The 15909-nt window shown below is 44.6% G+C and overlaps 1 protein-coding gene across 4 annotated transcripts in view; it reads right to left on the minus strand.

The window, feature by feature from the left end:
• tbc1d14 (TBC1 domain family, member 14) overlaps window positions 1-15909 on the minus strand; it is a 45589-nt gene that overhangs the window by 18179 nt on the left and 11501 nt on the right. For 3 of the 4 annotated variants that reach the window (XM_034210602.1, XM_034210601.1, XM_034210603.1), the window contains one exon: window positions 7808-7931. In XM_034210602.1, coding sequence (XP_034066493.1) covers window positions 7808-7931 — 124 coding nt within the window. Of the gene's footprint in view, window positions 1-3847; window positions 4048-7807; window positions 7932-15909 lie in introns of those variants that run through there. The other variant, XM_034210604.1, reaches the window with a different exon arrangement.

Genomic DNA, 15909 nt, shown 5'->3' on the forward strand with positions numbered 1-15909 from the left:
CAGCGCTGCCACAGGGCCGTTCACATTGGTCACAATACAGATAGGGAAATCTATTCTCCACAATAGCTGCGTGTGTGTGAGTGTGTATGCGTGTGTGAGTGTGTATGCGTGTGTGAGTGTGTATGCGTGTGTGAGTGTGTATGCGTGTGTGAGTGTGTATGTGTGTGTGTGTGAGTGTGTATGCGTGTGTGTGACAGATGCTGTCCACGTTTATTATCCGCCTTTGTGTCGCGTTCTTTTTGTTTCCCAAAGCCAGGGGGACCAATAAAGTTAATTGAATAAGACCCAATAAGGCAGGGCATCAGAGATTAAAAGTAATAGACATAAAAAAGACAAATCCATCATGACCTATTGATAATAGCACCTAACAGAGAGTTAAGTTCTCTACAAGATTAATGAAATAGGCCATAAAATAAAAGAATAAGCAGTCAAAACAATCTATATATAAGTGCTCAGCTGTGTGAGTCTTAACTTAGCTAAATGATAAAGTCAGCATGCTCACACGCTTACAAATACAATGCTAACATTTTAAGTTTAGCAGGTAATGTTCATCATCTTAGTTTTTGAAAATAGTCCCACATTCTAGAACATATGCTTATTTCTTTCTTGCAGATTCTTAAATGACAAGATAGAAACTCTCCCATTTCTGAGGGAAAAATCAAGTTGAAGAATAGTTTGGCTTGAAACTGGAATAAATATACCTCTACCAATACCTCTCATTGAATGAGAAGGGCATTATTTATATTTAAAGGACAAATATGAGAATGGTACCAATTTCACCCAACTCATTCCAAGAAAGCAAAAAATAGATTGAATTAAATAAAAGCATTAGAAAGTGAAAATGTGCCAGTCGCCAGTGTCTCTACCTTTGCAGAGACCAAAGAAAAGCCATGTCAAAAAAAGAGGTGACCAGATTACAGAGTAAAAGCAGGGTATCATCTTATCTACACATAGCAGGGAAGCAGAAGAGAAAACAGGACCAGAGATAGTCGAAGGGAAAGCCTGACAGTAGAATGCCTCTCCTGAGGATTGAGCATTAGTGGAAAGCAGTTGACACAGAAGACAGAAATAAATGAGGGCCATGACGAATTGAGGATGAAAGTCAAGAGTGCTAAAGGAAGTGAAGTCCCCGTCACTGGGAAATGGAGGTCATTCATGGGTAAGCCTGTACTCAGCACTGGGATGGGAGTAGAGTGCTACACAGAGGGCTGAGTCCCCATTCTGATGTGTACTTTCCCCTATTTCTTTGCCATCTTTATCCTGACTTTCATCTTCCCTGCATCTGTTTGTCCGTCCCTCACTCCCTTAGAAGCTTAGTGACTTCCTGTGGAGCCAGTTGTTTACTACTGTAGCTGGAAGGCTAACCTTTATAAAGCTACCTAGCTGGATACATGCTAGCACTACTAAGTCACACTAGCCCTCTAGCTAGATTGTTAATGGTCAGTGAGCAAGAAAGCTAGCTTGGGCCTTTTTCTTTTTTTTTTCCCTCCATTTATGATTCAGTTTAAAAACACATATTTGGGTAGTTTTGTTAATCATTTCTTGTGCAGTTAACAAATCCCCAGTTTAAGATGAGCTCAATGTTATTTTGAGAAACAGACACATTCACAAAACAATATGTCCCTTGTGCGAATGGTTGACCAGGTATTGATTTTCTTTGTGCTTTAATGAACAGGTTACATGGATGTGCTGCCGCTGGGCATTTCAAAGACAGTGTGTACCCGAGGGAACCTCTGCAGCTCGATACAAAAAGGTAAGCTAGCGTTTAGGTCCCTGACAATAGATGAATACTGCAGAAAGAGAGAGGGAAGACGACAAGAGGGAGGTAGATGGGGGAGGGACCATTTGGCATCTGTCCAGCAGCAATGCAGGTGCTACCAACAAGGTGAAACACAAGACATAATGTGTGTGAAGCTGTTCCGAGAGAAGGGGAGGTACATGAGGTGAATGGTGCAAACAAGTATGTGAGGTTGAGAAACTCCCTACAATGAGATATTAGCTAAAACAATAACAATGGACTGATGGTGCAATATCAAGACACTGGAGCTGAATCCGGTAAAGACTAACCACATTACATTCCTGCTCCTCTCGACAATAGTTCAACTGGTGAATCAGCACTTGGGCTGAACGTTATCAGACTTCAAACCGCTCCCTCACACAGAAAAACATTTATAAAACTTTGATTCATACAGAGTGTGAAGCTCCATCATCTCAGTATTTATTTTGTTCATATCTATTAATGAAGTTACATTCCTGTGAAAAGCCATCTTGCATACATAAAGTTGTATATTTCTCAACAATGGGAAGAAACGCCAAGGGTAGAACTTTATTCTTTCGTTGTATGTGGCTTTAAGCTGTTGCAAAAGCGACTGCGTCCCATGATAACCTGCTGCCAGGGCAACCGGCTTTGTCATGCTGGCTCTTAGTTGTTCTCCAATTTCCTGTTAAAGCAGCAAGAGCTCTCTGGGTGCCTGACTGGCTTTCACTGCTCACTGTTCTTTATGCTTTCAAACTAAAAGACAGAGACGTTTTTTAAACTATTTTTACACCATGTCTGTAAAGTCATACAAAAAAACAATGAAGTGCTACTTAGGTAACGGCATGTTTTGCAAGTTCCTTCTATGTGCAAAAAGGAGCTCAGTGTTACAAATGTTGGTAACACTGTCCTTCTGTTTGCTGTGTATCTATGCAATATATTGTAATGAAAACACTGGCTTTCTAAATGTAAGCTATGAGACAAATGGCCCACAGCAGTGTGCCTAGCCTGCTTTCACTACCTGCCAATCACAAGGCTTCTAACTGGAAACTGCTTGAGGTAGTCCCAAAGTATTTTTCCGAAGCCCATCAAGTTCAGAGCGACATGTCAATGAGTCAGATGGCTTCTGTGTGGTTGGCAGTGCTACAGGTTCATCAGAACTGTCCAAATTCAACACGGTTATGCCACTGATTTCCTTTAATGGATGTTAATTACATTACAAAGACATTTATATATTAGCATTCTCAAATAGGAAAAAGTGTGCTTAAATGGAGCACTCTGCTATGTCCATTTTAAATCAGAATGTGAAAGAAGCACCTTTATATTTGTGGTGAATGATCTCCTAAACTTCTGACAATGTCAACTGTTTTAATGAAGTCACATCATCGGGTTGGGTGAGGACCAATCGTAAGGACCAATCTAGACGGGCTAATGCTCTGTTGCAAGTTGCTATCATAAATGTATATTCATAGAAGAAAACGGCAAAGCCCCCCATTTAAGAGCTGGACACAATATTCTTGATTGAATATATTTGAATGAGTTTCAAGCTATGATTCATTTTGGACTCGACCAGCTGAGTAACAGTTACCGCAGGGGAGCTGAGGATTCTGTTAGTAAGGCTGTGATGATCTGGCAGCTTTCTTGAGACTAAATATGCAATATCCAGACAAACAGATGGAACCACGGGCACTGGCGCCAAAGCATTTAAAAAAAGAAAATATCAGCATGCCTTACTAGAAAGCGTAAATAAACACTGACACAGCTGATCTCTAACTGCATCAGCAGGCTATAATCCCTTGACATTCATACAAAACCATACTGTCATACTGTTGCACCGATACATTCAATGGAAATGGGTCATCTACTGGTTAGACATCATGAGTCAGGATATAATAATCTTTCTAAGACTGCCATCACTACGAAGCAGAGCTACGACAAGCTGAAAGAGAATATTATGTGAAATCCGAGCCATCCTCTTCCTCTGCAGCGTCTCTCTCACGCTCCGACTACCAATGCCCTCTGATTCCGCCAGACAAGGAGACGGGTCACCCAGCTCATCCACTTGTCCTCGCCGTGCAAATGCTCACTCACCATGAACGCTGCTGTTCCCTACAGTCCTCCGCTGGGGATTTGTTTCCAAAAAACCTTAGTGTAGCGTCATCGCTGCTCCTGGCAACAAGACACCCAGGAACGAGAAGGCGAGGAGATCAGAAAGGAAGGCAGAAGGACAGTCAAGCTGCCAAAAGAGGGACACTCCCCGCATTGGAGAGGATGCAGCAGCAGCATGACACCCCTCTATTTTCCTGCCCCCCCCCCCCCCCCCCCTCTGTCTCTGAGCACTGACGCTAGCCTGAGCTGCTCTGCATCAGGTCTATGGCTGCTGCTGTGCGTTTGTGTGTCAGCAAATCAGCACCGCCGTCTGTTATTAGTCACCATCGCTGCACTGAGAGGAGCTCTGTGCTCTGCTGAACCCTGGAAGCCGTGCTAATCAATCCCAGAACAATGGATCAGGTTTCAGCTACTGCCTCTCCTAATCCAGTCAGGACTCAAGTGTTGATGCAATGTACACATCTACTGCTCTGAGAGAAATTGTTCCTCTGCTAATTGGATGTTCCTCACTTTGTGTTGATGCAGTCGTTGCCTAGCAATACTGTAGCTTTCACAAGAATAAAACAAGTTTTCATGTTTTTAAATTCAAGTATTCAGTGTCTCACTCTCAAAGGGGTAATACCGTGAAATTCCTTCTTTTTTTAAAAAATTGTATTATTGTAATCATTCTTGCAGGAAGTGATGAATTACCTTAATTTGTCGCATGTTTAATTGCCATATATTGGTATGACAATATTACTTTACTGAGATATACGATACCTTTTTGTCAGGCTATGCATGTAATATTTATCCTTACATATACATATATATATATATATACATATATATGGAGAGTATATATATATATATATATATATATATATATATATATATATATATATATACTCCCCATTTTAGCTTTAGCCCAATTTATGTATAGCTGACTATCAAAATCACACATTTATTAAAGTCTAGAAGCGGTTTAATTGGCTTAATTCGAAAGTTAAAATGCCTGCTGGGAATAGTTCAATTTCAGTTCAGCCCTACATCCAAAAACTCAGAAACTCAAACAGCCTGAGCTGCCGCAAAATGTAATTTAGAGTCTCAGCGGGGAACGGAATTTCTTTCTTCAGAAAGCAGCAATAGCATTTCACTGTGCCCAGACATTCTACTGAGTGAGGCCCCTAGATATATTGAAGTCCCCAGGCTGAAATGGTGTAAATTAGAATGTAAAAACATGATTCACAGCATCCTCACAGGGGAAATGATACTGGCTGAAAGAGAACACAGTGTGTCCCGGCGCAGCTGAACAATAACCTTGGCAAATAAAGCATTCAACACACAGAGCGAGCTGACCCCGCCCTCGAACAGCGGCAGGACAAAAGCATGAAAACCTAGCCGTGTTAACCGATTCCCCAGGTTCAATATAGGGTTACAGCCACAGGTGAGATGGGCTGCAGATAAGAAGCGCAGCGTGTCAGTCTTCAGGCATTCATTTCTAACCATTACAACAAGAGTCAACAAAACAAGGTACATGTTAAAGGGAGGATATGTAAACTCTTTGAACTGCACATTACCGGCCTTTCAACCAGGTTAAAAAGGTCTGTTAATGTGCAGTTCAAACAGTTTCTGTACAGAAGAGAGTGCTACTTCCGTGGTGTCAGACACAGGGATAATGGTAGACCAATAACAGGCTTCTACGGGCTCTAATTACACGCTGCCATCATGTTCTCTGGTTTATTTGACCAGAGGGAGATGCTGTGGTCTTTAATTGGCTTTTGAATGGTGGTGGGAAATAACAAAGGAGTGTACAGTCACCAGCTATAAAAAAAAAAGTACGTTAAAAGAACTATACTTTTTTTATGTGAGCTAGCTTAGCAACACAACATGCACGTAGGACAAATCTTAGAGAAACACTAAATATACATTATGTTATTTTACATTTGAAATGTTTTGGGTTTTAAGTCAACACATTTTACTTCCATCTGGGGAAATGGATAAAAGGTAGCCAAGCAATTGTTATTATAAGTACTTATGTAGCTAAGGGAGCTACATTCTTTATTGGAAAGAGTCAGGCTACAGTGACATAACTCTTCAGCTAACTAAAGAGAAATTAAAGCTTTTTCCCCAAAAATAAACAACTCATCTTAGGTACCATAGTACTCCTGAAGATATCTGTAAATGGCCAAATGAAAATAGCAATGCCGCCTTATGCTACTACGACATTTTGTTAAAGTACATCTATTGTGGTTTGATAAATATTTAGCCCTGTCAAATAAGTTTATAAGCACTGCGAGTAGTAGCTCGTGCAGTTCTTAAGATAGCCAAAGGAGCTAAATGGGGAGTTCTGTAGCTGAAGGCATTGTACTACTTTTCAAGAACACAACTACCATTGTATAGTATGTTACTGACATTTTAGAAATCCATTTCCATCGTGTCTTAAAACAACAATCTTAGTCATAGTTGTATATGTTATCATGAGTCCTTATAATATTTGTGTACAGCAGTTATTGGTCTGTATTGTCCATGGTTAGGGCTGCAACAAACGACTCATTTGATAATCGATTCATCTATCGATTAATGAAACGATGAATCGACTATTCGGACTATTACTGTACGCCTTGCACAATTTCTCAAACGCTCTTATTTAGCCATCAACTTTTATATGTAGCTTGAGGTTGTTTTAGGCATGTGGAAACTAACAATGAAGACAATAAAGATGAATACTTGATTCAAAAATACATATATTATTGAATTAACTAACACATTGTGAACAAAACTAACATTGCTTTTTATTTAAATAAAATAAATAATATTTCACATCAAAAGAAACAACAATGTTTTAACAAATGGTATTAAATAATGTGATGACAGAACTGTAAACAGAATAGCTGAAACTTTAACAAAATAAATCACTCAGTTACCTCTAATCATTAACCCATGTTTGTATCATTACATGCTAAACTCTTATTGCACTCTTGGCAACGAGCATTGTCCACATCGAGACGGGTAACATTTAACCACACCTTGGAGCGCTTCTCTCCGCCATCTCCTCCGTGTGTTGCTGCATGTAGCAGCTGCGTGTGTGTAAACTGCCCCGCCCCCTCGCACACAGACGGGGAGAGAGAGATCTCGTCTGGATTGGAAAGATCGAAAATACACCGACCATAGACGCATTTGTTTGTCTTTTTGCATGTTAGAAACGAGTTGGCGACACTAAGACTGCGAGATAATGTTTTTGTAGCAATAATACATGACATATTTTTTAAATGTCTCCAGTACCGATAAAAAGACCGATAACGTTGGAGTTTAACGGCGTGTAAAACACACGTGATGACGTCACCAACGACTCGACGACTGAATTAGTTGGCAACTAATTTGGTCGTCGATTTTAATCGATTAAGTCGATTAGTTGTTGCACCCCTATCCATGGTACAGTGATAAGACCTGCTAAAAGGCATTACTGCATCAAAAGCATTTGCTCATCCATTTGACCTTTGAGCAGCAGCTGTTCTGCACCACAAGCTGCTGCAGCACTGTCCCAATTGAGGTTTTAACAACTATAACCAAAATAACCAACTATTACATGAATGATCTCAAATCAATGGAGAGATGTAACGTACGGAAATTCAAACATAGCAGTGCAAATTGAACGCAAGGAGCATATTATCAAGTAAAACCTGTCAATTTAAGTAAAATGACAGAAATATTCAAAGTCTAGTCTCAGTCAACAAACCACACAAGCACTTGAAGAAAATCATGATTCTTGTGTATTTTTAAAACTAATTTACAGCTAACGTACAGCAAACTAACGTACAGCAAACATACTCAAAATGACATTGGAATTGACATGTTGGTCTTTGCTCATTGGTTTAGCAAAACCACAAGCCCTTCCAAACAGGATATGGTTAATAAACACAATGATAGACTGCGTGTGTAAACCTGTAAAAGGAAGATTTCTACCTTCTGTATTCTCTTGGGGTCCTTAACGGGGCCTTCCCTGAGGGGGACCTTCCCAAACAGCTTCCACCCGGGATCCTTCTGCTCCACCGGCCGATTGTCCTTCACCCTCCTGGCAAACAGGCTCCTGGGAGACAAATGAGAGAGGGAATTCGATCGGAGGACAAACATGTATATAATATGAGGTCATTAAAACACAAGGGCAAAGCATAGAACACAAGCTACGATCGCGGTCCTCACTGGGTCCCTCTTGGGGTCGAAAGAGCTGCAGTATATGTGTGTGTGCATGCTACTGCAGAAGTTCACGACTTAGATAAGCTCACAACAGGAATCTGTGGATTTAAAGAACAAAGGGTAAAGGCAATGTGTGACATCATGTGAGCTGTCAGGCTGGTCAGGGACATTTAAACTAGACCTGGACGCATAGAGTGGAGCAGTTATGACTTATTTTTGTAGGCTAACCCGGAAGGTAGCGAGGGCTCCTTCGACAAAAAGCTAACGGGATTTTCCATTAGATTTTGGAATATTGCAGAAAATAAGATCTGTGCAAAGAAGTTTATGATGCTTACACGTTTTGTTCAGCAGTAAAATGTCTACATATTAACACTGCTTTAATAAAAATGGAAGCATAAAGCAGTTGCCAGAAGTAAAGAGCTAACGTAATGCTATAAACAAACTACATCACAGTAGCATAACTCCGCTAAGCTAAAGGTAGATTGGGCGACGGGCGTGACGATGTTTAGTTGTTTGTTTGTTAGCAATCGCCTTTTTTAGGACATTTACCAGTGGGATAGCGGGGTCATTCAAAACGTGAAAATCTTGAAGACCATACTTTAGTCATCAAACCAACATTTGAAAAACCATTGAAGAGAAAAGGGAACCCGTCACTGCTGCCTTCATTAAAGAATAGGAACTTTCCAATTGAAATAACCACTAAACTATCAGCTCTGCACCCAAAACTAAAAACCACCTTATATAAATAGAACAAGAATCTGCTCGCTGTGTTCAGCTTCCATCCACCTGGAGTTTGAATACCATATGCAAAGCTGCTGAAAAGCTTCCTCTTTTCAGCAGCTTCCACTGTGTCATTTAGCCAGATATTCCTTTCATTTATCCATCAGTGCCGTGTTGTCAAAGAGCGGTTAGTGGGGCTTTCATTAAAAGCTTCAATAGAGCCCTGTCATGAAATGAATAATGTGAAATTAAAAACCTTCTCTAACCAGGACACTTAACATAACACACAGAGTAAAGAGGAGTAACATCAAAGAGGGCATATGATGCTGTTTGTCTGGGTTACATCTCATCAAGAGTCTCAAAGTCAACTGCCTTATCTTATAATTAAGGGACATTGTATTAGTCAAGATTAATAAGCCGTTCCGATAAGGAAGTTGTGATGGCACCATATGGCCAAGTTGGAGATGTTTAAATATTGGCCCATTGTCTACGTATTCCGCATATAGACTAACTAATATATTTGAGAACATGTGAGAATTACACTAACTGGCGCTATAAAAATAAGCACGTTACTTACTAATGGTGTAAGAATTCTGACTAGTCATTTACGCTAGAGAAGCTACCCCGAAAAAGACTTATAGCAGTTGTCTTTTCATGCCAATTTGGCAGTTTTAAAAATATTTTTTGACATTATTTACTTTCCAATGGAAACATCTTAATCCAACCCTAACCCCAACCCATTTCTTCCGCTGTATTTACTGATACTGAAGAACACAAGATAATGCAAGCATTGGAAGGTATTTTCTCATTAAGTAGGGGACTAGAACGTTTAAAGAAGAAGTTGAATGACAACACAGATATGAAAGATCATGAAGCAATTTCTTAAAGGTTGTGAACCCGGTGCAAAATGCAGTGACATTAAGCCTTATCTGTTCAGCTGTTCCCAGAACTGCACACTGGAATCACAGAACGGGAAACAAGCAACCACTAGATTTGCAATTTTTTTTCGTGGAAAGACAAGAGACATATGCTGGAAGAAATGAGGCATCAGACACTTGTCGAGCAACATTTTATACTAAGGAATGCAGTCATCTGTGTACGGGAATATCTGATGTTATCAAAGTAACCCAACTCCCCTCTGAGGAAAAGGAAGAAAACATCAGCTTTCAGTTTCAAAGAAGAAAGCATCTGATCCAAAGGGAAGATCATAAAAAGAACAGTGTGACCAATAACAACCAGTGAATTCCAAACTCAAGGTCCACTTGCAAGTTTTTCTTTGAGCGTGCACTGCCTTTTAACAGTCTTCATCAGCGTTCATGTCCCAAGCTCTAGTTGTCACCTTTTGTAATGTGCTAAAGTTTGATACTCAGGTCACATGATGACAACAGAAGTAGAACCATCTCTATTTCAACTGAGCAAACTCCATTTGCTGAATAACGGCCCGTCCACACAGCGGCGTGCATTGAAGCTTCCAACGCTTCTGCCCATTCACTTTGAATGGGGTGACGTCACTTTTAGCCGAACTGCATTTTGGGAAGCGACGTGGAGCGTTGCTGGCGTTGCTGGCGTCAAAAGTTGAGCAATGTTCAACTTTTGACGCCTCGACGGAGGCGTCAGCCAATTAAATCCCGTTTATGCAAATCTGCCAGTACAAGCGCTAGCCAATCAAACCGCGTGCATGCTGGGAGAGACTACGCAGGTCATTTCCTCATATTCAAAAAAATGGAGGGAAAATTGATTATAGCGGTAGTGAATCACCCGGTGCTGTATGATCAGTCTCTGTTCATCTACCGGGATACAAACCGGAGGAGCGAGGCATGGAGGGAGGTGGCAGAGACAGTGGGTGAAACTGGTAGGTTTTCGCCTGTTTGGGGATTTTATATCCAGTTTACTTCGTTTTAACATTGCTATTGCTTTGTATGCCGGGGGCGGGAGATTCATGTGATTGGTTGTTGGTCGCAAAAAATCCCCAAGCTTCAGATACGCCCACCTCCAAGCGTCAACACACGCTGCTGTGTGGACGCTCCATTAAGCATGATTGAAAGCTCCGGAAAAATATCAAAGTCTGTAAAAATCCTTCGTTGCGTCAAACTACTATTTAAAAAAGGTCAATAAATAACATTCCAGCTCAACCAGGGACTTTTTCCAATAACTCGGACAAAAATTGACAATTTATTTTTGTCCAAGGACACGCTGAGGTGGAAAAATAAAGTGCACCCAGGCTTTGAACTATGGCCTGGGAGCACTTCAGTAACCCTCTGAGCCAACATAAAACAGTGATGGATTGAGGTACAGAGGCCAACTGAGTCCTTCATTCACAAATCAAAGCCTGACTTTTAAGTTTATGAAAACTTCATACACCAGATTGTGCTGTACAGTTCATCAGAACATTATGTTTTCAGTGTATGCTACAGAGTGGGTGTTTACAATGCAGGGACGTGATTTGCATTCAGTCCGGGTCAAAGTGTGCCTCAACGCAGAGATGGGGACTCGAGTCTGTGACTCGGACTCGAGTCGCACTTAAGTCGCACACACAGAGACTTCAGACTTGATTTGGACTCCTGCTCAAAAGACTTCGGACTCGACTTGGACTCGTGTTTTGGGACTCGTGAACAATCATTGTGTTTTCTATTTTTGGCGTATTAAAGGTGGGGTAGGTAAGTTTGAGAAACCGGCTCGAGATCGCTAGAATTTGAAAATACACAACCGGAGAAAATCTGCCACTTCCTCACAGAGCCCCTCCTCCAACACACACGAACGCACACATGACCAATGAGGGCACGAGATACGTTTGTGCCCCGATGGGAGGCTGACAGGCAGGTAGGCCATCCAGTTACTTTAGCCGGGCCGGCTATCGGGATGTTAAGAGCATTCCATGGAATATAACAAAAAGTGTATCTCGAGCCGGTTTCTCAAACTTACCTACCCCACCTTTAACATTAACATTAACATCATGGTAACACCATGGCGACCGGCGGCACACCTGCAGCTGTACCGCTTGTAATTAGCAGAGGTGTGGACTCGAGTCACATGACTTGGACTCGAGTCAGACTCGAGTCACACATTTTATGACTTGAGACTCGACAACATCACAAAAGACTTGCGACTCGACTTGGACTTGAACACCAATGACTCGGGACTTGACTTGGACTTGAGCCTTCTGACTTGAGGTGACTTGCTACTTTAATTCAGAGGTCTCCAACACGCCGATCGCGAGCTGCCGTTAGAAGAGCAGACTCCCGTCGGGGAAAGCAGAATCTTCAGCCGCTCCTACTCTTGCTGAGAATCCTTGCAGGCAGGGGCGGGTCTTTATTTAGCTGGGCCACCATGCGGCCAATCATATGCGAGGACACACTAGGATCATACCATTATGTGAAAGAAGGGTGGGGGCACAGCATGTGCAGAGCGACGGGGAGACGGATTTAAATGCAAGCGCGTCGGAAAAAGTCAAGAAATGAGCGAAAACCGAAAAAAGAAGCAGCATCTGGCTGCTTGTCAATGATATTGGAGAAAGCAAAGCTGAGTGCAGGATTTGTAAAATGAAAATAACCTTCAGAGCAGGGTAAACACTCAGGATTTATTGTCAGAGGTGGGAGAAGTTCAGACAATTAAAAAAAGTTACAATCAGGGTTCCCGCGGGGTCTTAAAAAGTCTTACATTTGATAATCAGAATTGAAGGCCTTAAAAAGGTCTTAAATATGATTCAGAAGGTCTTAAAAATTATCGGATTTGAAAGATACTTCTGTGTTGCGATAGCGTCTAAATGTGTTTTGGGGGAAATGTCCGGGCTGCAAAGTAACCAGTACGGCAATAGCCTTTCAGTTCCCCCCAACAATTTGTATTGAATTAAATCAACATCCATCCATCCATCCATCTTCTCCCGCTTATCCGTGATCGGGTCGCGGGGGTAGCAGTTCCAGCAGAGAGCCCCAAACTTTCTTTTCCCTGGCGACATCAACCAGCTCTGACTGGGGGATCCCAAGGCGCTCCCAGGCCAGCGAAGAGATATAATCCCTCCACCTGGTCCTAGGTCTACCCCTTGGTCTCTTCCCAGCTGGACGTGCCTGGAACACCGAGGCGCCCAGGTGGCATCCTAACTAGGTGCCCGAACCACCTCAACTGGCTCCTTTCGACGCGAAGGAGGAGCGGCTCAACTCCGAGTCCCTCCCTGATGACCGAACTTCTCACCTTATCCCTAAGGGAGACACCAGCCACCCTGCGGAGAAAACCCATCTCGGCCGCTTGTATCCGCGATCTCGTTCTTTCGGTCATGACCCATCCTTCATGACCATAGGTGAGGGTAGGAACGAAAATGGCCCGGAAGACCGAGAGCTTTGCCTTCTGGCTCAGCTCCCTTTTCGTCACAACGGTGCGGTAAAGCGACTGCAGTACCGCTCCCGCTGCTCCGATTCTCCGGCCCATCTCACGCTCCATTGTTCCCTCACTCGAGAACAAGACCCCGAGATACTTGAACTCCTTCACTTGGGGTAAGGACTCATTCCCTACCTGGAGTGGACAGTCCATCGGTTTCCTGCTGAGAACCATGGCCTCAGATTTGGAGGTGCTGATCCTCATCCCAGCCGCTTCACACTCGGTTGCGAACCGATCCAGTGAGTGCTGAAGGTCGCAGACCGATGAAGCCATTAGAACCACATCATCTGCAAAAAGCAGTGGTGCAATCCTTAGTCCACCGAACTGCAGACCCCCTCCCCCACGACTACGCCTCGAAATCCGATTCATGTATATTACAAACAGGATTGGTGACAAAGCGCAGCCCTGGCGGAGGCCAACCCTCACCGGAAATGGGTCCGACTTACTGCCGAGGACCCGGACACAGCTCTCGCTTTGGGAGTACAGAGATTGGATGGCCCTGAGTAGAGACCCCCTCACCCCATACTCCCGCAGCACCTCCCACAGTAACTCCCTGGGAACTCGGTCATACGCCTTCTCCAAGTCTACAAAACACATGTAGACCGGATAAGCGTACTCCCAGGCCCCCTCCAGGATCCTTGCGAGAGTAAAAAGCTGATCCGTCGTTCCACGACCAGGACGGAATCCGCATTGTTCCTCCTCAATCTGAGGTTCGACAATCGGCCTGACCCTCCTTTCGAGTACCTTAGAGTAAACTTTCCCGGGGAGGCTGAGTAGTGTGATGCCTCTGTAATTGGCACACACCCTCTGATCCCCCTTTTTAAATAGGGGAACCACCACCCCGGTCTGCCACTCCTTCGGTACTGTTTCCGACTTCCACGCAACGTTGATGAGACGTGTCAACCATGACAGTCCCTCAACACCCAGAGCCTTCAGCATTTCCGGGCGGATCTCATCCACCCCCGGGGCTTTGCCACTGTGGAGTTGTTTGACGACCTCAGTGACCTCCCCCCGGGAGATTGGTGTTGATCCCCCGTCATACTCCAGCTCTGCCTCTAACATAGAGGGCGGAGTTGTCGGGTTTAGGAGTTCCTCAAAGTGTTCCTTCCAACGCCCCAACACTCCATCAGTTGAGGTCAACAACGTCCCATCCTTACTGTACACAGCTTGGATGGTTCCCTGCTTCCCCCTCCTGAGGTGTCGGACAGTTTTTCCAGAACAACTTTGGTGCCGCCCGAAAGTCCTTCTCCATGTCTTCTCCGAACTTCTCCCACACCCGCTGCTTTGCCTCGGCCACGGATGAGGCTGCTGCCCTTCGGGCCTGTCGGTACCTTGCAACTGCCTCGGGAGTCCCCCGGGATAACAAATCCCTGAAGGCCTCCTTCTTCAGTCGGACGGCTTCCCTGACCACCGGTGTCCACCAGGAGGTTCGAGGGTTACCGCCCCTTGAGGCACCTAGGACCTTGAGACCACAGCTCCCCGCCGCGGCTTCGGCAATAGAGGCTTTAAACACCGACCACTCTGGTTCAATGTCCCCAACCTCCACAGGAATGCCCGAAAAGCTCCGCCGGAGGTGTGAGTTGAAGGCCTCCTGAACTTGGGCCTCCTCCAGACGTTCCCAGTTCACCCGAACTACACGTTTGGGCTTACCAGGTCTATCCAGAGGCTTCCCTCGCCACTCGACCCAACTCACCACCAGATGGTGATCAGTTGACAACTCCGCCCCTCTCTTTACCCGAGTGTCCAAAACATACGGCCTCAGGTCCGATGATACGATAACGAAATCGATCATGGACCTTCTGCCTAGGGTGCTCTGGTACCACGTACACTTATGAGCATCCTTATGTTCGAACATGGTGTTTGTTATGGCCAATCCATGACTAGCACAGAAGTCCAGTAACAAACCACCACTCCGGTTCAGATCAGGGGGGCCGTTCCTCCCAATCACGCCCCTCCAAGTGTCTCCATCATTGCCCACATGTGCGTTGAAGTCTCCCAGCAAGATTAAAGAGTCCCCTTCAGGAGCCCCATACAGGACTCTTTCCAGGGTCTCCAAGAAGGCCGTATACTCTGAACTGCTGTTGGGTGCATAAGCACACACAACAGTCAGAGTTTTCCCCCCCATAACCCGCAGGCGTAGGGAGGCGACCCTCTCGTCCACTGGGGTAAACTCCAACAACGAAGCACCTAACCGGGGACTTGTGAGTATCCCCACACCCGCCCGGCGCCTCACACCTTGAGCAACTCCGGAGAAGAATAGAGTCCAACCCCTATCCAGAAGTAAGGTTCCAGAGCCGACGCTGTGCGTAGAGGTGAGCCCAACCAGATCCAACTGGTAACGCTCCACCTCCCGCACAAGCTCCGGCTCCTTCCCCCCCAGAGAGGTGACGTTCCACGTCCCCAAAGCCAGCTTCTGTCGCCCGGGTCTGGTCCGTCGAGACCCTCCGCTTTCACTGCCACCCTTCTGGCAGCGCACCCGACCCCATTGATGTTTCCCGTAGGTGGTGGGCCCGCGGGACGGAGAAGCGGAGGTGTTGCCCACGTTGCCTTTTCGGGCTGGGCCCGGCCGGGCTCCGTGGCAAGCCCGGCCACCAGACGCTCGCCGACGAGTCCTCCTTCTGGGCCTGGCTCCAGAAGGGGACCCCGGGCTTCCTCCGGGCCGGGTATCCTCACTTCTTGTATCGTCTTTCATGAGGTCTTTTGAACCAATCTTAGTCTGGCCCCTTGCCTGAGACCAATTTGCCATGGGAAACCCTACCAGGAACACAAGGTTCCAGACA

This window comes from Gymnodraco acuticeps, unplaced genomic scaffold (genome assembly GCF_902827175.1).
Source record: "Gymnodraco acuticeps unplaced genomic scaffold, fGymAcu1.1, whole genome shotgun sequence".
Lineage (NCBI taxonomy): Eukaryota > Metazoa > Chordata > Actinopteri > Perciformes > Bathydraconidae > Gymnodraco > Gymnodraco acuticeps.